Source organism: Hemibagrus wyckioides, linkage group LG10, assembly GCF_019097595.1.
Source record: "Hemibagrus wyckioides isolate EC202008001 linkage group LG10, SWU_Hwy_1.0, whole genome shotgun sequence".
Lineage (NCBI taxonomy): Eukaryota > Metazoa > Chordata > Actinopteri > Siluriformes > Bagridae > Hemibagrus > Hemibagrus wyckioides.
The window spans coordinates 3,829,674-3,852,682 of record NC_080719.1 but is presented as its reverse complement, the minus strand read 5'-3'; the positions used below and the strand labels follow the sequence as shown (position 1 = coordinate 3,852,682).

The following is a 23,009-nucleotide window of genomic DNA, read 5'->3' as shown; positions in this document are numbered from 1 at the left end:
CTATACTGTGAGCATGCTTGGTGAAAGTCTGCGCTTATGATTAATAAAGGAAATCTAAAGGTTTGTAAATCTGGCAGGAAATTTTTAGTTCAGTTTACATGTAGTATTGTACTTTAGAATTGAGTTAAAAAGTTAACAAAGAAGTAAAACTGAAGCGACATGCAGCAAAACTGAATAAATAATAGATTTCGCTTTGGATTTTCTGTACCATTTTTCCCCCAAATAAAGAGGTTTTATGTGTAAACATGGCTGGGTTAGTCTACATATGATGGGTTATGCTGTCCAGAAGCTGTGAACATGATCTGAATAATCTGCCTCACTTCTGGCTTATTCTTTTACCTGAGAGTCATTTCCATCCCCTTAAATCTTCACACCGAATTCTTTACCTGTTCGTTCTGGACTTGGAGGCAGATTTTTATGAGCTCTATATAACATCTTGCTTCCTGTTAGCCCACATGCGTCTGTCATATTGTCTCCGAGGCTCAGGAAAAAGCCAGGATCGACTGTTCTGTTCCTCTTCAGAAAACACGCTTTCGTTAAAGCCACTGCATTATTCTTGTAAAAACCGAAACATCCCACACAGATGGCTCATAAAGTTCAGAACCCAGATAAGATTCCACTCCGGGACTATATATTAAGCTCTCAAAATCTAATCTCTGACTTTAAGGCAGAAGTAAATAAAAGCGATCCTCCTGTCTGCGCCGTGATGACAGAATTATGCTCGCTTTTGGGAGGTCGTGCTGCAAACCTACTGTGTTGTGATGGAGATCTCTGTATAGTTAATTATCAACAGATTTAAAAATACAACAGTCCTTGTATAGCGAATGCTGAACTTTCTCGTTGCTTTGAACTCCGTTAAGCTGAAAGGAAATCAGTGTAAGACGGTCGCAAGCTTTCTGAGCTGAGCAAATGTGAGCTGGTTTTCCCATGAGACAAATCTGTGTTTGCGTTTTTTGTCTCTGGGGACTTTTTATAATTTTTCGTGTCTTTCTGGAAAATAACGATATTCTCGGTCTTGAGCGGAACAACAGAAAAGCTTTGGGTTGTCGTTGAAGATCATAAGTTTGAATCCCATCAATCCCACGGACATCTGGGGTCAAAGGGGTGAAATCAGTGATGCTGTCAGAATGAGAGGGATGGCATACAATCTCTCTCACTCGCTCTCCTCTGTCAGAGCGACTCCAGCCAACCGTGGCTGTCCATTTGAGTATGTTTAAGAGGGCAGACAGCTCTTTGCTCTGAGTGTGTTCATCACACTCCACTGTGATGAAGAAAGCACAGCAGTTCCAAAAAAATTTGAGGTTGTCTTCACGTGTCCTGGAGTGACTTACACCAATCATGTATAACATTCTGAGCAGTGAGAGGTGAAGTGATTAACACTGATCATGGCACCTGTTAGTGGGTGGGATATATTAGACAGCAAGTGAACATTTTGTCCTCAAAGTTGATGTGTTAGAAGCAGGAAAAATGGACAAGCGTAATGATGAGTGAGTTTGGCAAGGTCCAAATTGTGATGGCTAGACGACTGGATCAGAGCATCTCCAAAACTGCAGCTCTTGTCGGGGGTTCCCGGTCTGCAGTGGTCAGTATCTATCAAAAGTATCCTTTAAGTCCTGTAAGTTGCAAGGTGGGGCCCATGGAGACCCCACCTCGCATCCTACAGGGCTTACAGGATCTACTGCTAACATCTTAGTGCCAAATATCACAGCACACCATCAGGGGTCAAGTGGAGTCCATGACTAGATGGGTCAGCAAAAGGGGGACCAACACAATTATTAGTCATAATGTTATGCTTGATCAGTGTATATTTCATATTATTTTATGCAATTAAGGTTTAAAGTTCTTGCTCAAGTCCCCAGCAGCTTGGTGGACCTGGGATTCGAAACTCTCAATCTTCTGATCAGTAGTCCAGGTGAAGTCATGTCAAAAGGGAGACTTGACTAGCAGGTGGGAATTGACCACATGACCACATTGGGGAGAAAATGGTTGTGGGGAGATTTCTTTGTTTTCAGCTATATCTTTCTATCTAAAATACATTCACTATTGTGCACAGCCTTAATACAAGCTGCTGGCCTTACAAACCAGAACAAGCAGAAGTGTCTTTGCATTAGCTGTTCTAGGAAAATAATCATCATGGTGATATGTAATATGCATAAAAACTGTTACCACCCCAAAGTTCAACAACAGAGCATCCTGAAGCATGTTCTTCCTCTTCCACCACACAAATTTCCCATTATTACAATTTTCCATTTATTACACACCAGCACATCATGCCTTCCAACCATTTCTAGTTCCATGTAATGCTGTGAAATGATCCTGAAAACATTTGTTCTTATGTACAGCTGTAAATGTTTTGTTGTCCTTTTGTTCTCTCTCTCTATCTATCTCTTAAAGTTAATAAGACAAATAAAATGAGTTACCAAGAAGCTGGAAAGCTCAATCTCCTCTGTCCTGAAGACTTTCCCATGAGTTACAAAGCTGGAGACTCCTTCCATAATGTTAAACCTCAACAATTTTCAACAAAAGTCACATGTTTTTTTATTATAGCTGTTACTATAGAGACTCCTTTAGGTTGTAAGTGGAGCTCCTGGTTAAGTTGTACTTCTGATTTAATAAATCAACACTTCATTGATTAGCATGGATTAGAAAGTTTAACCATGTTATTTTCAGGTTATGCCGCTTGAATCCAAGCTAGTGAACGTGACCCTGTCACCCCCTGCTATCGTCCTGCCGAGGCAAGTCAAGCAGGAACCCAGGCCTCTGGAGAAAGCCAGGTTTGTTTGATTTATGGCTGATTGAAGATGTGTTATTCCACCATCTTGCAGCTGTAACATACAGGATATATTTGTGATTTGTTTTTTTTACCTCTCTCAGACCGCACAGCCCCAGACCCCGGCTCTCGAGGAGCACCAGCTCGTCTGGGCCAATCACTACAGTAGGTACGTTACTCAAGCCTAATCCCGGAGTTTGTCACATGTTGAATATGTGCTTTTAGTTTCTGTAACAGTCTGCTTACAGAAACTGGAACTCCCAGTCAGAATGCATTTACAGATTGAGTTACAACTCCAGCACGTACAGATCTGGAACAGGCCCTCGTAATTGTCCATATTTGGACATTATAGGAGTAGGAAACGTGAGAGTCCAGTTGTGAGGCTATTTTCGGAAAACAAATGCAGGGGACTGAGGATGATGATGCTGTGATTCGTTTCTTTTAGCACAATGCTCTAGGAAAAGGTAATCCAGATCATTTGTGTGTGTGTGACAGATAATGATGGTCACGTGATAGACCTGGTAAAAGATGAGCTTCCAGAGATGCAGCTCTCTGAGGAGGACCGGCAGAAGAACCTGGAGCTGCTGGAGGAGGCCAAGAAAGTGAGCGATCGTTTCCTGACCCGTAGGGGGCGTCGGTCTACGTGTAGCCTCTCAGAGTCTCCTACAGGTAACGACCACAGACAATTCCTGATGGCAGCAGCTCTGAACTCAGCTGGAAGGTTACAGTATTCCGAATGGTGTAAGGTGTAAGGAATAAAACCCTGTGCTTGGTGATGCAGGAGAATAATCAGAGAAGGTGGTACACCTGTTGCTGCTCCAATATTGATGATTTTCCAATAACTGCACACCCTGAAGTGTCTTATTTCTCTTATAACACAGGAATTTAATGACTAATGTTGTGGAAAAAACACAAAATGAATTAATTCCTTATAGTATAGCAGCTGTAAAGCCCCCTGGTGGTCCAGGGGCAGGATCCAGCACTCTCATTGCCACAGCACAGGTTCGATTCCCAGGCAGGGAGCTAACCCAGTTACTGAAGAGTTAACACTCAGTTCCCAAGGCCGGATAAAATGGGAGAGTTGCATCAGGAAGGGTATCCAGTGTAAAACCTTGTGCCAAATCAAATATACGGACCAGACAATGGCCACCTTGAACAGCGAGATGCTGAAAGGACAAAAACATTATAGCAGCTATAAACAGCCATTCCCTCAGCAGGCCCTCAAATTAATGAGAAACTGCAAAATGTAACCTCCTTGTCTACTCAACATTCATCGTGTCCCTTTTCAGGTCTCTCGCCCAACCCAACTCCAGGCTCATCTCCTGTACCGTCCAGAAGCAGCTCCGTCTCGGCGCCGCCACAAACGGGTAGAGATCCTATAAACTACCACTAGCTAGTTTAAACTGGTTATATATATTTAATACATTATGCCAGATACTGATTTTTCTTTTTTCTACAGACGTCTTGGCAAATCCTCCTTTGAGCCCATCCACAAGTCAGGTTGGTTGTTTAAAACTCGCAAAGTCATTACAACACACTTTATTTTTGTACTATATAAATTCTGATGGCTTGTCTGGGCAGAGGTTGGAGGTGCCTGCAGTGCGTGACCACGGAGAAGCAAATAAACCCGAGCAGGAGGTCAGTCCTTTCTCCAGCTTCTCATCACATCGTTTTTCTTTATTATTAAAACACAGTAACTCTGTCAACATGCCTCATGAGACTCTCCTATTTGACTATGTACATTTTTGTAAATTAACTAGCTAAGAAAAAACCTTTGATATCCTCAGAAGTTGTTTTATTTAGAGACATGCTTAATGGGAAATTTTAGGAAAGTACCAGCTGAACCCATTTAAGTTTAGCCAGGAAAACTAAACATTTTGTAAATAGCCTTGTTGCTGACATGGTGTCAAAAAGAAACAATAAATAAATATGTAGCTGAATTTAGCTCATCGGACCAGTGAAAAGCTACACGGCTAAAGAAACAAACAAAGTTTTGTAGATTTTTCAGTGCATGTACCCCCTATAGTCCGATTATTGAACTCACAACATGGCTTCTTAAAAAAGGCAGAATATTTAAAGAAAACTAGACAGAAGTTTGAGTTTTCTTTTCTTCTTCAAGTTCAAAATCTCATCTGTTTGTGTTGCCACCTTTTTCGCCGAATCAGGTGTGTTAGTTGCTCATGTACCTGGATGTAAACTGATGAATGTTAGTTAGATGTTTCGAGGTTCAACATAGAAACTTCAAGGATTCTCAAGAGAAAGAGAGACGGCTATGATGCTCAAGATCCTTTAAAATTCTGTATTAAGTGGTTCTGTATGGTTTATGTCTTATCTAAAGACCCAGGTCATATCATAAACTCTGAAAATGCCTTCAAATTAATTGTCTGCCATCTCTTACTGTTGAACCAAACTGACCTCTCATGTAGACTCTGAAGAAGCTTGTAGAATGGAAATCGCCTGAGAAGCGTAAGGTTTCCTCTGGTACGCTGACCCCTCGTCAGACCTCCTCTGCTACAGCCAAGGAGCTCACCACGTCCTCAAAGGATGTCTCAGAGTCGTGCGTCCCTGCAGACAGAGGAAAAAAGCTGACCCCGGTTCCGGCGGTCCAGAAACCAGACAGTCAGACTCCGGCAACCGGAGTGGCCAAGCCGGTACCACGGCCGGCCATGCAGCAGGCTCCGTGCACGGCTGAGATCAAGACCATTGGGGCTTTCCCGCCTCTCATGAGGGCTGTCTCGTGGGATACAGTGGGCTCTCTGAACATGAGGAACGGGGGACCTAAAGGAGAAGACGGCCTCTCTTACCCTGACAACCTAAAGCCTCCTGTGATCACCCAGAAGCTGTCCAAACTTCGGGAGGTAAGTCTGAAGTTCCACAGCTTTTGGACACAGCTTTTAGACAGAGAACATCTCACAAGAATTCTTTGTCATTGTTCAGGAACATAAGCTGTTGAGGAACCAGAGCATCTCCGGGTCGAAGCTGCCGGACCTGAACGAGTCGGCCGAACAAGACCATGGTACGACCCAGAAATCTCTTCTTCCTATATAAATGTACACAACATGCAGTTACATGCTTGTACCAGAAGATGGCAATGTGTGTCACTGTGGGCACTCGTACCCGTTTACACTACAAAAGGTATGCATTTATTATAATATTGTATATCTTGTTACTATCAGATCCCTCGTCTTCTACGAAGGAGTCCACAGCAGACGAGGAGTTGAAAGAGAAAGCAGATGCCATGCCCAACATATCAGACGTCATGCTGCGCAAGCTTAAACTACACAGAGGCTTACCAGGCTGGTGAGGGTTACACACACGATGAAATCTTTATCATTATATGATATGAGATTTGCCACCTGTATCAATAAAAAAACACAATCTAAATCTCTGTCCTTTGTTTCAGCGCCCCTCCGCTCACAGAGAAAGAAGTTGAGGTGAGCGTCTTATCTTCTCACCTCAAACCTTGGCTGTTCTTTCACTATGCTTTTTATTTTTTACATTTTTGAGTGTTGTCAAGGGTTAATTTAAGATTCAGGAAGTGGAGAAGTTCTGGTCCAGGGATCCTCAAATCTGGCCCATGAGATCCATTTTGCAGAGTTCAGCTCTAACCTTTATCAAACACACCTGAGCATGCTACTCAGTGTCTTCAGGATCATTAGAAAATCACAGGTAAAGGAGTTTGATCAGGGTTTGGAGCTAAACTCTGCAGTGCATTGGCCCTCCAGGGCAAGAATTGAGGAACCCTGCTCTAGTCTTTATTGAGGGCCAACAATGTTGCTCAACAATGCTATTAAATTTATATTAAACTCAACATTATATTGGAAAGGTAATTTCTATCTAAAATTTTATTCGTATGAAATGAAGGGAAGCCCTGAACTGTACATCATGGGTCATAAAGTTTCAAGTCGCTAAAGTAAGCAAGAAAAATTCATAATTCATTTCTTTAAAATATTTTTGGCTTATTTTAACGTGTGTCAAATTAATTTCCACTAAAACAAACTCTAGTAAATAGCATATCTAATAAGAGTTATGAGTATAATATTTGATACATTTGTGTTATTAATGAATTGAGGTTCAATATTAAGTTGAAAAATTAAGTTGAAATAATTAGTCAAAATAAGGGGGTTTAGAGATATTGAGAATGAGAAATAAGGAGATGTTAAATCAAAATGAAATAAGCTATAATCTAGACCAGGGGTTCACAAAATTTTGCATCCCTTTAAGTAGAATCTATCATGAATTAAATGTGTGTGTGTGTGTGTGTGTGTGTGTCTGTGTATATATATATATATATATAATATCTCCAAATTCACCTCTAGATATTTATTACAACCCTAGAGCTTTTCTAGAGCTTTTAACTGATATTATTAAGCAACTTCTTGCTTTAATTGATTCTAGTAACTAATGTTAACAGGCTTAAGATCTCAATATAATAAAAGAAGAGAGATCCCCCAGGTCCCACTTGGAGAACCAATGATCATTAACTAATTAATAGAGTAAGCGATGATATTGTGAAACAGCAAGATGTATTAAAATCTATTGTGAAGGAAAGTCAAAATCAGGATGAGTAAAAAATCATAACTGTAAACATGCAACATCAGAAAAAGTCCTGGACTCTCCGTCTACGTCTGTACCAGAATGTATTCCCGTCATATTCTAGTCCTGAAGCTGGGCTCTGCTTATTGTTCACGTAAACCAAATGTCCTGCTGTGTGTTTGAGTATTAAGAGAGGAAACCTCGACCCACCAGAGAGAGTTAATAAAATAAAACCCTGTTAGAGGTGGGATTATGAGGATGATTGGAAGGATAACTTTTTATTACATCATAACAGACTTTCTAGTATTGGTACATCGTGTCCCTGAAAGTGTTTTGAAAGTTTGGGAAAATCCATGGCGCGCTCAAGCTCAGGTTAGGATGAACCAGTTTGCAAGGCCTTGGTGGTTTCCTGTCCCCTACATGGATGCACAAACATGCCTTGATGCCTGGATGTGAGCTGCTCCCAGGATGACGCTAGCAAGCCGGCCAAGGTCACGGCCTCCTATTCAGCTCTCGGTAGCTTTTCCACTCCTGACATTCATGCTCAGCTATTTGCTTTGATCGTAACCTTAAAACCGAGACAGGACATTTCTGCATCTCAAGTTGCATCGTTGCTTTGATCTCATCCCTCATGAGTGGAATACTAAAGGGCATAACAGATGGGCATTACTGTTGTTCTCCTGCAAGGTTTATAGGGCACTCTGGGTTTCTCAGATGTCAGTATCATCTTTTTGTTGGCCTCCTTGCAAGGTATTCAATCCTCACTCTCTCTGATTGACCTTGTTTATGTCGGTCACCTTTTCTATTGGTTTCCGTTTGAGCCTCTAGGTTTCCTGGCTTTTGTGCATGTTATCTTTTCTTTGTCCAGCCGATGAATGACGCAAGATGCATCCTCTCCCTGCAGAATGCCTTTGTGCAGCTGTCTCTAGCATTCCGCAACGACAACTACACTCTGGAGACGAGAATGAAGCAGGCAGAGAGGGAGCGCAGCCTTACGGAGGAGAACACTGAGAAGGAACTGGAAGAGTTTAAAAACTCGCTGAAGGTTAGTCTAGTGAGAACAACTTACTCCATAATTCTCATAGATCAAGAGTTCTTGACCTTTTAATAATCTGCCTGTTGTCATCACCTCCAGGTCATGGAAGATTAACAGCCATACATGATCATTTGTTGTACCTCAGTGATGTATTATGGGTGTGTAGGGGTAATATACAAATACCTACTACTATCATTTAATCTTATGAACCCATGTCATAGTATTAAATAATAGTAGATGCAGAATTAAGCCTTGAGGCACACCAAATAATGAAGTATGACATTAGAAGTAAATTAAAGACTTAAATACTTTCAGATGAGGTTTAAAGAATGGGATTTGGGATTTACCCAGAAAGGTCTAGGGAATTGGAAGTACACACTTCCTAGTAGACTCAGAATTGAGCCTTGATGTACACCACATGATGATGCCAATATTCTGTGGTGCTGCGTCATATTCAAAGCCCAATAGATTTAATGTTCCAATAACCATTTGCATTTATGGCATTTGGCAGACGCCTTTATCCAGAGTGTCTAACATTATCTCCTTTATACAAACAAGCATTTGAGGGTTAAGGGCCCAGCAGTGGCAGCTTGGCAGCGGTGGAATTTGAACTTAGAACCTTCTGAGCAGTAGTACTCACTCAGTAACCATTGCCCTGAGGCAATCTAGGATTGAGCCAAGGAAGATGATTGCATTACTGCAGTAGGTCAGCAGTTTCAAAAGCTGTAATAGGTACACACACTGTCAGGATGGGTTTGGGTGTGAAGGACCCATGGGATTTGAGATTTACCCAGAAACACTGAGAAGAACTGGAAGATGTAAAAAGCTTCAGATTAGTAGAAAAGAGACTGTGTTCCTTATGGAGCTTGAACAATAGCAGACCTAGAATTGAGACTTTAGGCACACCATATTGAAATGTTATTCCCTCTTTTGTTATATTCCACGCCCAATAGATTTATGTCCCACTAGACAGTCAAGGACTGACCCAAGGAAGATGATGTGTTGCAGTAGAGTGACTGTTTCAAACACTGTAAAAGGGCAGGATGAGTTTGGGTTTTAAAAAACCAATGGGATCTGAAATCTAATCAGGAACACTGAGAAGAACTGTGGGAAAATGGCTTTATATTTATTGTAGATTTAGAGTAATAGTAGCCCCAGGCTTGAGCCTTGATGCACACCACATGACATTGTATAACACCGTAAGGTATAAGATGTGCACCACATTTAGATAAACCTAAGCCAGTGTAGGAATGAACCTAAAACCGAGTACCGGAATGGATCTAGTAAAATTTTGTGGTCACCTATTCCAATGGCCACAGCATGCACAAAGACATTGTCTGGCTTTACTCATGTAGGTTGTGGACAATATCAGAACTGTCATTCTCCTGTGTGACTCAATTATTTGCAATGTAAATAATTTGGTTTGGGGTGGATGATAAGAACTCCATTGTTGGAGCTGTGAGAAGAGAACCCTTCAGAGATAGTACAGTTGCGGAGCATCATATCAGTGTTGCAGCATAAGCAGTCACGTTGAGCTCCCTGCAAGACAGATAGCCAAGTTCACATGTCTCTTCTGTTTGCATTTCAGAGCACCGTGTCCTTATGGCAGAATGCAGAGCAGAGGGAGTTCTACCAGCGCCTCATCGAGACTGTAGCTGTGCTGCACCGCCTCACCAACCGTCTGTCCAGCCGGGCAGAGATGGTGGGGGCAGTGAGACAGGTACAACGGGCCATTCTCTGCTGTAAGAACTCAGCAAATAAAATAAACTCCTAATGCTCGCATTCTTATTCTGTTTGAATGGCCTAACAGGAAAAGGAATGTGCCATTTCCCAGCAGATAAGATATGTTTGTGAAAGATTGAGCCCAATGTTATGCTTGCCCTTAAGGCTAATGTATGAGCCAAAGTAAACTTTGTGAATGGAGAAGTGCTTGGTTGCATGTTGCCAGTGGCAACGCTGTTAATGGACTCAGCATACTTTAGGGGCGTCTGCGAGTGTCCTTCGTTCCATTAACTTTCTTTATACCGACTTCCGTTAGTTTAGCTCTGAATGCCTCAAAGTCTGTACCTTCCTTTCTAAAGGCAACAATGATCTTTATGATAACACAAAAATTTTCCATGGGGGGGGCAAAAGTCAGCATTGATGTGTGATTTCTGGCATTGACGGTTACATCCTTTGTCAATACAATATAATACAGCAGCACATTTAATGATAGAAGATGGATTCAGACAAGGAATATTAAGGCTCAAATTTAAAATTTGGCAACTTCAAAATCCAGCCCTACTGGATCTTTCTGTAGTACGGTTTATTGAAATAATGGTCCAGGTATCACTGAGAATAAAGATATCTTGTTTTAACGACTTGGTGTTCTAACATGGCAGGAGAAACGGATGAACAAGGCCACTGAGGTGATGCTGCAGTATGTCGAGAACCTAAAAAGAACCTATGAGAAGGACCATGCAGAGCTGATGGAGTTTAAGAAGCTAGCCAACCAGAACTCGAACCGTTGTTATGGAGGCTCAATAGAAACTGGAGGTATTCCATGGCACATTGATGACTTTATTGCTAAACCAGTTGAACCTTCTGAATGCTAACGTGTTTTTCTGGCCTAGATGATGGCGTTCCACGTGCAGCGAGATCCATGTCTTTAACAATGGGAAAGGTATTGTGTTTTCAAACGATTCAGTTCATATGAATCAAAGAATGAGTCTATACTTTATCTGTGTTTGGGGGGGGGGGATGAACAAAATCATCCTTTAAAAATGTCCAAGTTTGGTTAGAACATTTCATGAGTGTTAATTGTATGTACTTTATGCTCTAAGGCTTTACCCAGAAGGAGAGTCAGTGTAGCTGTGGTTCCCAAATTTAATCTCCTGAACATTCCTGGTCAGACTCCAAGCACAGGGGGCCCCGTTCCGGGTCCTGGAGCTAGCCTTGCCACCGCTGCAGGCCTTAACCCAAGCTCTGGCCCTGGTGCACTTCCTGTACTGGTGAGTTCCATTTTTTTCCTCAACACTTCCTCTATGATAGCAGTGTAGCCTTTCATTCTGTGCTTGATGGATGATGCTTTATCAGTGTGGCTGATAAAGTGCATAGTTCTCTTACATCAACACATACAATAAGTGAAGGTCATCTGTCAAGATACCAGAACCTTTGAAGAAGGCTTCCAAATTTCATTTGTGTTCCTCGTTTCAACGTTTAGTGCGAGGCAAACAGTATGAAGAGCGACTCCAGTTCAGACCCAGCGCAGCAGGGAGCAGCGGAAAAGTGAGTAACTAAATACAAACACTTAACAGAAATATGTCAAGCTCTGGAAATGTAACGTTCAAGTCCTAAGGACATTTATAGCTCTTTCAAAACAAGATCTGTTATCATGGCCTCTTGTGGTGCTGCGGGATATTTTGTTTGTTTGTTTCACCCTGAGGAATCCCTTATCAAGGAGGGGGTTAGTTCATGATTGAGACTAAAATATGTAACAGCCATGGATAGTGTTGGATGTGCCACGACAGCCCCAAATGCAGCAGGTTTAACATGCTATTCTGAGATTTAAACTAAACATTCGAGCTGGAGTGTTTGACAAAGTCCAGACGTCTGGCTCGCTGCTCACTCTTGTTAATAAGGTGAGACTAAAAGGCTGTCATGCCAAGTCTCTCAGCTGAAGCCTGATATTTGGGCATGAGGGAACTAAATGTTCACACGATGTTTTTTAAGACACACGTTTTACACAATGTCCGGCTGTGTTATGGTACAAATTTATAGCTCCAGTGCTAACGCCTCTTTCCTATTTGAAAACAATGCAGTGGAAAAGTTCTGCTGGAGCAGGAAGGCGAGGCAGCTACCCCAGCCAAAGCTTCCTGTAGCCCAGAAGAGATCAGAGCTGAGATCAAGGCCAAAATCGAGGAGGAAGCCTACAATAAAGGGTAAAGTCTTAGATTTGACACAGACACATTAGCAAAAAGGTTCTAGCAAGCTTACAGATAATGAAGTGCATTTGGTTTGCTTTTTATGAACCCATTGGTTTTATTGGGCTGACAAACATGTACCATCTACATACTAGTACAACAATCTGGTCGGATTTGTAAAGATTGTTTTTACAGTATTTTACAATAATTTATCTGAAAAGCCAATCCAAACCATGCCTCTTGTACTTGCTCAACTCTGTATTTAAGTTTGCTTGAGAGATGATAGCTGGAATACATATTTCAGCTTTTCTCCTGTGATCTGGAATGGAACTCCTGGCTGGCTCGCCAATCCTGAGGTCCAAACCCATAATCATGTGTTGGAAAGTTGAGGTTAGGCATAGTTAGTGTACAGCTTGTGAACTTCTGCTGGTGCATGACTAGTCAGCTGTGACTCCTTCCTTATTCCTTATATATTTGAGAGCTATAAGATGTTAGTGTAGTTTTTGGCCATATGAAGCACTCTACATAAAAAGATGCAACCAATTTAGAAGTAGATAGATATATGAAAAGATATAAGCCTTTGTCACACAGACATTATAGCACAGTGAAATCTTTTCTTTGGGTGCAAGGTTAGCTATGTAACAGCACCCCTGGAACTGAGAGGGTTAAAGAGCCTTGCCCAAGGGCCCAACATTGACAGTTTGATGCTACCAGGAACCCTGACCTTCAACAACCCAGAGCCTGAACCGTTTAAGCCGCCACTGCCCTCACAGTTTGATGCAGATTATCAACCCACAAACACAATGTCTAGACGATTTGTTGTATATCATCAGTTTTTGTTCACCAAGGAGGAGTTTGAGCTGAAGTGCATCTTATTTGTGTTATCAGTAAACGGTTGGATTGGTTCGGACCTTGAATCGTAGATCTCCAGAACACTGAGCTAATCAGGATGAATAAACCTGAACATTTTTTGGATTTGGGTTGAGTTGGGTTCTTGAGCTATAGTTATGTCTTCTCTCTTGTAACTCCTTGTCTGGCTCACCATTAATCAAAATCAAATTATTTCCATTAGGATTTATGTAAATCTTCGAGAAATGAGGTCCTCATGTCTCGTACTAAATTCTTACAATGTAAAATAGCTGAGCACCAAAATAACTCATGCACTGATCTCAGGCACATAAACACATGCATCATGGATCCATGGAATTATTTAAAAATTCCATCTAATAATCTACATATGGTCACGGGAATCTTTAAATAGTATGCATGTACACCTGTAGGTATCAGGAAGGACTGAAGAGACTTAAAGAGCTCCAGGAAGTGAAGGAGGAAGAAGAGAAGGCAGAGGAAAAAGAGATGGAGTTAGAAGAGATAACTGAAGAAGAGCTGGGAGAAGAAAATAAGCCAAGCAGGTAACAAAGAAATTCTGATTCAGTTTATATAGGCCACACATAGGGAATCATTTATTATTATTATTATTATTTTTCTTAAATGTTTATGCTCTAACTAAGGAGTAAAATATTCCCAGGCATGCTGTTGGGGATGGATGAGGATAATTTACCTATAACAGTGTTTTATTCCATGAAGTTTTTTATTCTAATTTATATTTACAGATTTGAATAGATTAATGGACACCACAACAGCCTTTTTCTTTTTCTTTTCCTCATATTCTTGAAGTTAATATGCCAAATATGCCAAACAAACACAAAAAAAGCTAGCCGTGCTCCAGAAAAAAAAAACACAAAAGCCTTTCCCTCATATCTATTACACAGCACTGGAGACTCCTCCTGTACAGAACAGAAATAGTCACAATATCAAATCCCTCAGAATGAGCTGTTACTATAGCAGCCATATTAGAATGAATCCATATTAGAACAAGTGCATTAGCATAAACTTGACTTAAACTGGAACTACTCATGCTGTTTAAAATAATAATAATAAACACCTTCTGACCAATTAGAGTTAAGAATTTAACATTTAACATGTGGTATAAAGTGCATATAGTCTATAGTGGTATAAAGTGAACTAGATTTAAATGATATCATATAATAGGAATTTTTTTTATATATCATATAATAGGAATTTTCTTGCAGCATCTGCTCCAGCTTAGTGAGTGTGTGAGTATTAGCTGATTAGTTGGACCAGGATATTAAAAAATAAATAAAATAAACAGTTTTAAAAAACTGGAAATGATCTATTGATTTCAGATCATTGATGCTAAATTCAACACAATCATTTCTCCAGGTTGGAGCGAGTTCTGGAAGTCCTCGAACGGACGTGCCCCAAGATCTTCAGGAGGAACCGGACGCTATGGATCGTTCTTACTTTGTTCTTAGTAGTGTTCCTTTTAGTCAACATCATAAACTTCTTCAGCAGTCTTTATATCGATCACGCAGACCCTGAGGCAGAAAAGTCCAGCGTTCCGGGCAAGAAGAAGTTTTTAGGATTGCATGTCGGATCGAAGAGTCCGAGTCCAGAGTAACACCTAACCTACACGTTTAGAGACGGTCTGAGGAGCTGAACTTGACTTGAACTTTGGAAACTTGCTCGTGTCCTGAGGAGCCAAATAATTTAATTTTTTATTTTTTTTTTAAAAAGGAAACCATAAATGGGCAAAAAAAAAAGTTTTTGATAGCCATTGTAAGATTTATATCTATATAGTTTGATATGTTACGATAAGAGACAAATGGCACATTTAATGAGATTGAGATTCCATCACTTTACTCTTCTCAGGTTTGCGAGATGAAGCGTCGTCGTTGAGATATTAAGCATTATTTAAGAGCTTTGGTATGGGTTTTGAGATTCAGTGCTGATGTCTATGTCCATGTTTGTCTGATCTGGCATTCCGAGGTAGCTTTTGTGTGCAATATTTGTGCCACACGATTGTATTTTCTTTGGGAAATCGCAAAAATCCTGGTTTCAACACGGACACTCTGGATCGGATCGTGTCCTTGGAGAACGCTTGGTTAGTGTGACGAGTTTTCCAAACAAAACTACAACAAAGAACAGAACACTTACATGTTTGTTGGTTTGTTTGTTAGCACCAGAGGTTTGTCATGGTTTTAGATCATTAATTAATTCTCACGTGTGTTAACGGTTTGTGCCACTGCACTCCTTTTAATAAAGGGGCCTTCAATAAGGTTTCACACAGGGTAATGAAATGCGGTACATGACCATCTTTATTTTCCATTTTATTTTTATTTTCTGTTTCAGTTGAAATGAGTTACAGCTCAATTCACCCTCACAATGTTGGAGGATCAATTAACCCTTTTATTGTTGAACTGATCGTCTGTCATGATGAGGAATGGTCTCAGGTGGTTCTAATCTCATGTCAGCAAGGCTAGAATGCCTTTCTGGGAAAATAATCTACAGCTGGATGTTGTGAGGAATCAGATTTTATTCCGTTTCCATCCCAAAACTGAATATTTTAACAGCCCAACCAGTAGTGTTGTGTTAGTCTTATACCACAGCAATCTGTCCATCATAAAGATTTATTTATTAACAAAAGACACGTACATTTATATCCATTTATAGCTGCATGTTGTGGAATGGATGAAAGAAGACTTATTACTTAGGTTGAAGCAGTTAGAATCAGTCGTTCCCTCACCAGCCTCTCTTTTATTCTCTCTCTCTCTCTCTCTCTCTCTCTCTCTCTCCCTCTCCTACAAGCTTTCCAGCATCAGAAAAAGTAACTTGTACTTTTTATCCATTTATAGTTGTGTTCAATTCTGTAGAAACATTTGTTCTCTAACCATCACTCCCTCTCACCCTCTCTTTCTCTCTTTATCTTTCTCTCTCGCACTTTCAATCTTTCTTTTTCTCTTTCTCTTTGTTTCCTTTCTCTTCATCACTTTCTCTCTCTGTCTCTCTTTTTCCTCTGTCTATCTTGTGCTCTCTCTCTCTCTCTCTCTCTCTCTCTCTCATTCTCTTTTGTTCTCTTTCTCTCTCTAACGTTCTCTCTCCTACAGGCTTTCCAGCATGAGAAAACTTAACTCAGAACTCGTAATTTTTATCCATTTATAATTTTGTTGAATCCAGTAGAAACGTTCTCTAACTATCACTATCTCTTTCTCTCTATCTATTTTTTCCTTTCTCTCTATCACTCTTTCTCTCTCATTATTTTCCTGTAACAGCACATCCTCCTGAAGTGTTTTTCATTCCTCTCACACCGCAGCAATTTGCCAACAGTTACAATTTAAAATGCATCAATTATCAAGACATGGTGTTGGTTTGTCAGCATTATTCAGTCCCTACAGGATTTCTGCAGCCGAAAATGCTTTTTCCCCCCAGAAAAATTAAATTGGTGAAATTTCAAACACAGGATCCTTATTCTTTAAACACCTACCATCTGTAATGACTTTCTATGAGAGCTGTGCTCATGATCCACACACGTGGTGATGTCACGCCTCACGTCTCAACCCGTATCTGTGGAAAATCTGCTGTCAATTTGAAAGAATCCTCCGAATATCGTGGAATGTGCTGGATTTTGTGTTCAATTCTGAAATCGCAAATTCTTGTAATCCTGAAAAGACTGATGGATGGTTACATTTATGTTGTGGAACGTTTTCAGAACCTGTTTAGTTCCTGATAAAATGTACAGCTCAGCTGTCAGTCAGTTACTCTCAGGCCTCTAGAGTTTTCTTCTCTCTCTTTTTCAAAGGCAGGAAGGAATTAGAGTTAAGTCAATAATGAACTCAGAAACTACACTGACCTATTAGTTTCCTCAAGAGCTCCTGGTTGCTGTTGTAGAAAGGACATTATATACATTTACGTTATTTTCTGTCCAGTGTCACCCAAATGAGGATGAGGTTCCCTTCTGAGCCCCTGGTTCCTCTCAAGGTTTCTTCCTTATATCATCTCAGGGAGTTTTTCCTCGCCACCGTTGCCTCAGGCTACTCATTAGGGATAAAATAGTAACTGGTCAGAGGAATTGTTTTAGCCAATCGTATGGATTTATCACTTTAGAAGAACGGAGCTCGAGAAGCCTTTATTATCGCCACACATACATTACAGCACAGTGGAATTCTTTTCTTCCCATATCCCAGCTGAGGAAGTTGGGGTCAGAGCAGCTATGATATAGCACCCCTGGAGCAGGGAGGGGTTAAGGGCCTTGCTCAATTACCCAACAGGAGCTTGAACCCTGATCTTCCGATCAACAACCGAGAGCCTTAACTTGAACTAGAACCGCCCTCCCCCACTTGAGCTGTGGTTAATCGAAGAGTTTCATTAATAGTACTGTAGAGGTAATCATAATAACTGATACATGAACTGAAAATCAGAACAGATTGAATTGTTGTGTTACGGTTGAGTTGTTTTGTGTAGTGTGCAGTAAGAGTGTGTCGTGTTGCTATGATGAGGTGGTGATATGCAAACGTAAGCAGGGAAGAGTGCACAGTTTATTCCGATCGAAAAGCTGCTGACTCGATGATGACTGCTTATTCTTCCTGTCTTCCTGCGTCATTTCCCAGTGAAATGATGGAGTGTGTGTGTGTGTGTGTGTGTAGATGTTTTGGTGGAAGGAGGCAGTATGCCAGTGAAGGATCACAGGAAGTGAAGAACATTTGCTTGTTAAAGAAAACCTAATCTTTGTCCATCATATCTGGTGTGTGTGTGAGGACCTTTGGCACTTTACTGAGAAAACATTATTTGCTCCAACACTACTTACATAATAAGTCTAAGGGCAGATGATGAGCTGTGGAAATATTCAAAACTCACACTAGCGAGTGACAAACCATTCTTAGGTTCTTGGATCCAAGCTCTTGGATGAGAAACATAAATGATCTTGAAGCTCATTAGAACTAAAAACTATCCCAGGTCTGTTTGTATTACGGGTTATAAGTTAGCTTCAGATGTTCAGACCATCTTTGTGACTTCCTTCTGAGCTTTTATTCGCCTCTATACACATTCCTCAAAGGTTGTATACACAGAGCAGGCATAACATTATGACCACCCGCCTAATATTGTGTTGGTCCGCCTTTTGCTGCCAAAACAGCCCTGACCCACCGAGGCATGGACTCCACTAGATCCCTGTGGTATTTGGCACCAAGATGTTAGCAGCAGATCCTTTAAATCATGGATTGGTCCGAGGAATCGTTTTAGCCGATCGTTTTTTTTAGCTTCATATTCACACACAGCCACCATTTCTGTCATTTTCTTGATTCTGTGTAATAATTTTTGACATGATGAAGCTACAGATTGACTCGAATGATCCTGTGAAGCAATCATATGGCTTGTGTGGTCCAGTGTTTCTTCAGCTCCTCGTCTTATCTTGTCCTGTACAAGCTTATGTTAAATAAGTTACATAGAAAAATGAAGCTTGGAAGGAAGTAACAGAGATCTTTGCTGTCTGTAATAACAGCATGGAATTGTAGTAGTGAACATAGCTGCTACAGTTAAGTCGTTTTGGTTAGCATTACGTGGGCTGATTAGCGATTTTCACTTTGATTAGTGTTTCGCTATTTAGCTTTAGAAGCGTTTACATTTTGGCTGCTACTTAGACGCCCAGAAAGATAAACTATCAAGGGTCACTCATAAATGAGTGACCCTTGATAGTTTTCCTGTATGATGTGAGGGTAAGAGGAAGTCTAACCGAAGCACATCCCTGATTTCAGTACTGGAGCAATACAGTAAAACAGTGCTGTGAAAAACTATTTGCCCCCTGATTTTTGTCACACTTAAATGATTCAGATTTTTCAGACATTAAGCAAATTTTAATATTACCCAAAGGGTAAACCCGAGTAAATACAAAATCCAGTTTTTAAATGATGTCATTTAGTAAGGGAAAAAATCTCTCCATAGCGGTCTGGCCTTGGGTGAAAAAGTAATTGGCCTCTTAATAACTGCAATCAAACGTTTATGATATCTGGCAATGAGTCCTTCACATGGCTGCGGAGGAATTTTGGCCCACTCTTTTTTGCAGAATTGTTTTAATTTGAGGTTAGTGAGCATGAACAGTCTGTTTGAGGTCATGCCACAGCATCTCGATCGGATTCAAGTCCAGACTTTGACTAAGCCACTCCAAAAACTCCATTTTGTTTTTTTGGGTTTTTTTTTTTAGTCATTCAGAGGTGAACCTGCTGGTGTGTTTCAGATCATTGTCCTGCTTCATAACCCAAGTGCGCTTCAGCTTGAGGTCATGAACTGATAGCTGGACGTTCTCTTTCAGGATTTTCTGCTAGAGTGCAGCATTCATGGTTCAATCAATTACAGAAAGTCGTCCAGGTCTTGAAGCTGAAGCAGCCCCAGACCATCACTTTACCACCACCATGTTTGATGTTCTTTTTATGAAATGCTGCGTTGTAACGGGTCCACACCTTCCAAAAAGTTTAACTTTTGTTTCATCAGTCTAGAGAATATTTGTCAATGTCTTGGGGATAATTTAAGATGTTTTTTTTTGACAAATGTAAGATGAGCCTTTGTGTTCTTTTACATTTATGGCATTTGGCAGAGGCCCTTATCCAGAGAAGCCCAGCAGTAACAGTTTGGTGGACCTGGGATTCCAGCTCACAACCACGCTCTTAACCACTAAGCTTCCACATCCCACTCCTTTTTTTGGTCAGCAGTGAGTGGCTTTTACCTTGGAACTCTCCAATAGCTGCCATTTTAGTCCATTTTGTCTCTTTCTTATTGTTGAATCATAAACACTGACCTAAACTGAGGCAATTGAGGCCTGCAGTTCTTTTAAATGTTGTTCTAGGTTCTTGTATGAGCTCCTGGGCGAGTCATCGTTGCGCTCTTGGACCTTCCCAGAAGTGGTTGACCTATCAAAATTACTCCAGGTTTTCTCCATTTGTAGATAATGTGGATTTCTCCATTTGTAGATAATTACTTTTTCACATAGAGCCAGGTAGGTTTGCTTGTTTTCCCTTAATAAATAAAATCATAATTTAAAAACTTTCTTTTTTCCAGTAGTCATCCATTGGGAACATTTTTTATCCAGAACCATAACAGTTTCTAAGGAACTTTTTGAGATTCTGTATGAACCTTCTCTGGAACTGAAATTCTTTATATTGCAAAGATTTTTATTTATTTATTTTTTTTCCCAGCAGTAAACCACCAAAAAAGATTTAATCTAACAGCTTCTCTTGGCTTTTCTCACTCTTTCTTAAGGAATTTTTCAAGGTTCTAATTTTCCAGGGTTTCCCTTTGCAGAGAGGGTTTCATGTAGAACCTCTTTATATATTCAAGAACTCTTAAATCCCAGCCTTCTAAAGGGGCTGAATCTCTTTATGTTGTAGCCTTTATTGGTTCTCTTAAAATGTTGAAATCCATGTCAAGCAGAACCATTTTAGAAAGTCAAGAACCCTCACGTAAATATGTAAAGATCTCATTTTTCAATAAGCTCTTCAGATTTTTGGAAAAATAAATGGGCTTTAATTTCCAGATCCATTTCTGAAAGAACCAAAAGAACCAGAAGAACCCTTAAGGGCATTGGTTCTTAGTCTGAGAAGGTTTGAGAGCAGCAGTTGCCCTTTATAGTTTGTCTTTCTGAAGTGCTTCTGCTTGAAGCTATTTGTGTATTGGTTTGTCGATTCCCTCAAACAGTTTACCCCCGAAAATGGTATGATTTCCGGCGTGTTCCATGTGTGGCTCTCCACCGGCTACATCTTCGACGCTTCTTTAGCGAGAAACGTGTGAGAGTTTGGGTGTGGGCATCTCTCAAAATCTTGAATCTAGAACCATCATTTTGTTTCATTCTCCCCTTTTTTCAACAGAACCATTACATTAAAAGAAATTATAGTTCCTTATCTACAGAGACGAGTACATTTATTGATGCAGTGACTGCCCTTAAATGTCCTTGATAGGAGTTTGCAGTAAACAAACTTTTGTTGTTTTCTTGGTAAAGGGAAATACTTTTCTGTAATTAAGTATACTCTACAGATACCACGGAGACACAGAGAGATAGAGAGAGATGAAGATTATGCTAACATCACACTCGGGTACCGAACCTAAACAAATAGCCCTGACGGACAAAACCATTTCATGTCAAGGTCTTATGGGGAAAGCTTTAAAGTCTTGTTTATTCCAGATGTTCCCAAAGGGCCTTGGGTAATCTTAAACATGTGACTCGGGTTATGGGGTGCCAATATTTTTACTTCATACTATTACACACTTTTTAAAAAAAAGTCGATTAAAGGTACAGGGTCAGTTATCAGAACATCAGTCACCGCTGCTCGGCCGGGGTTCCCTCCTGACCTCATCAGGCCCATTTTCTTCCTGTTTCCTCTTCCCCCGGCACTGTGGCCTCGCTGTGACACACTGTAAGGGGAATTTGTGTAATAACCGCCCCATTCTATCTCCCGCCCCACTGCCCCAGGGGAGATCCCCACACTCTATAACTCCTGGACTTTCTCTCGTCAGTCCATGGCCCGTCTTCCGAGCTCTGAGAGAGGACAGACTTATCGACTCATCCATGGCCAAATCTGGGATGCTGCTGCTGCTCTTGGCTCAGTTCGTCACGTCGGCTCTGCTTATTGATGTCTCCAAGATCCAAGGTATGTTTCTCTGACCTGTTTGTTGGCTCAATTAGAACGAAAACATTTTTAGTGAGCATTTTTAGTGTGTAATTACACATCTCAGAGTACATGCAAATATTCCAAGGTTTACAGAACAAATATATCAGCTGCACTGGATGGAGGAGATCCAAAGAACCCAGAGGTTCTCTTTGGAACCCTTTCTGTAACTGAAATTCTTTGTCTGAGGCTTTGGAGCTGTTCTCCCGAATAAATCAGTAAATTTAATCATGAACCCTAACAGCACCCTAATGTTTTTTTATCTTTAAATTTTTTTAGAAATTATAGATTTAATCTAGAACCGTAACTTTAAGCGCCACTCTTTCTCAAGAACCTTTTTAAGGTTCTAAAGTTCGAGGGTTTCCCTTCAGAGAGTGTTTCATGTAGAACCTCTTTATATATATCCAAGAACTCAATACTTAAATCTCAGCTTTCTAAAAGGGGTTCTCCTTTATGTTGTAGCCTCTCCCAAAATGTTTAAGCTAGAACCATCATTTTGTTTCTCTCTCCCTTTTTTCTCAAAGGCAGAACCATTTTAGAAAGCTAAGAACCCGTTATATGTTAAGATCTCATTTGTCAAGAAGCTCTTCAGCTTTTCTGCTTGAAGATAAAATATTTTCTAGTCATTTATTTGTTTGTGCATCGGTTTGTTGGTTCCCTCAAACAGTTTACCCCGAACATGGAAGCGTGTCCGGCGTGTTCCACGCGTGGCTCTCCACCGGATACGACTTTAACGCTTTTGAAGCGAGAGAGGTGTGTGAGAGTCTGGGTGTGACCATATCAGACAAGTCGCAGGTGGAAAAAGCTCTTGATCAGGGCTTGGAGACGTGCAAGTATGACCTGATGATTCAGTACGATTCGCATGAATGACTCCCTGTGACGTGTCTCTCATGAACCTTTCTCCTGTCCTGCAGGTTCGGTTGGATCGACGAACAAGTCGCTGTCATTCCCAGAATCCACTCCAAATCCTCCTGCGGTCAAGGCAAAGTTGGGCTCATTACCTGGAGAGCGATTCTCAGCTCGAAATTTGACGTCTTCTGTTTCAATTCAACAGGTAGCTCATAAATCCTAACCGGAAAAGAATTGCAAAAGTTTTCACCCCTAGCGTTGTGAAATCCCTAAATTCTTTCTATCTTGATTGCTTCTTGGATTTATATGAATAAAAAATATCCACTATAATTAATAAGATAAGGTTTGCCAAAAAAAAAGAAAAATATCTTGCACATTAGATATGGAAATATCATTAAAAAATA

At 40.6% G+C, this 23,009-nt stretch overlaps 1 protein-coding gene across 2 annotated transcripts in view; it reads left to right on the top strand.

Moving 5' to 3' along the window:
* mrvi1 (murine retrovirus integration site 1 homolog) overlaps positions 1-23,009 on the top strand; it is a 54,531-nt gene that overhangs the window by 30,289 nt on the left and 1,233 nt on the right. Inside the window, exons 24-44 of one of the 2 annotated variants that reach the window (XM_058400558.1) lie at positions 2,671-2,774; positions 2,875-2,939; positions 3,266-3,439; positions 4,060-4,137; positions 4,230-4,270; positions 4,352-4,408; positions 5,197-5,628; positions 5,708-5,786; positions 5,947-6,070; positions 6,174-6,204; positions 8,211-8,351; positions 9,931-10,062; positions 10,724-10,877; positions 10,955-11,004; positions 11,165-11,332; positions 11,545-11,609; positions 12,143-12,262; positions 13,525-13,656; positions 21,605-21,738; positions 22,424-22,589; positions 22,671-22,810. In XM_058400558.1, coding sequence (XP_058256541.1) covers positions 2,671-2,774; positions 2,875-2,939; positions 3,266-3,439; positions 4,060-4,137; positions 4,230-4,270; positions 4,352-4,408; positions 5,197-5,628; positions 5,708-5,786; positions 5,947-6,070; positions 6,174-6,204; positions 8,211-8,351; positions 9,931-10,062; positions 10,724-10,877; positions 10,955-11,004; positions 11,165-11,332; positions 11,545-11,609; positions 12,143-12,262; positions 13,525-13,656; positions 21,605-21,738; positions 22,424-22,589; positions 22,671-22,810 — 2,587 coding nt within the window. Of the gene's footprint in view, positions 1-2,670; positions 2,775-2,874; positions 2,940-3,265; positions 3,440-4,059; positions 4,138-4,229; positions 4,271-4,351; positions 4,409-5,196; positions 5,629-5,707; positions 5,787-5,946; positions 6,071-6,173; positions 6,205-8,210; positions 8,352-9,930; positions 10,063-10,723; positions 10,878-10,954; positions 11,005-11,164; positions 11,333-11,544; positions 11,610-12,142; positions 12,263-13,524; positions 13,657-14,488; positions 21,739-22,423; positions 22,590-22,670; positions 22,811-23,009 lie in introns of those variants that run through there. The other variant, XM_058400559.1, reaches the window with a different exon arrangement.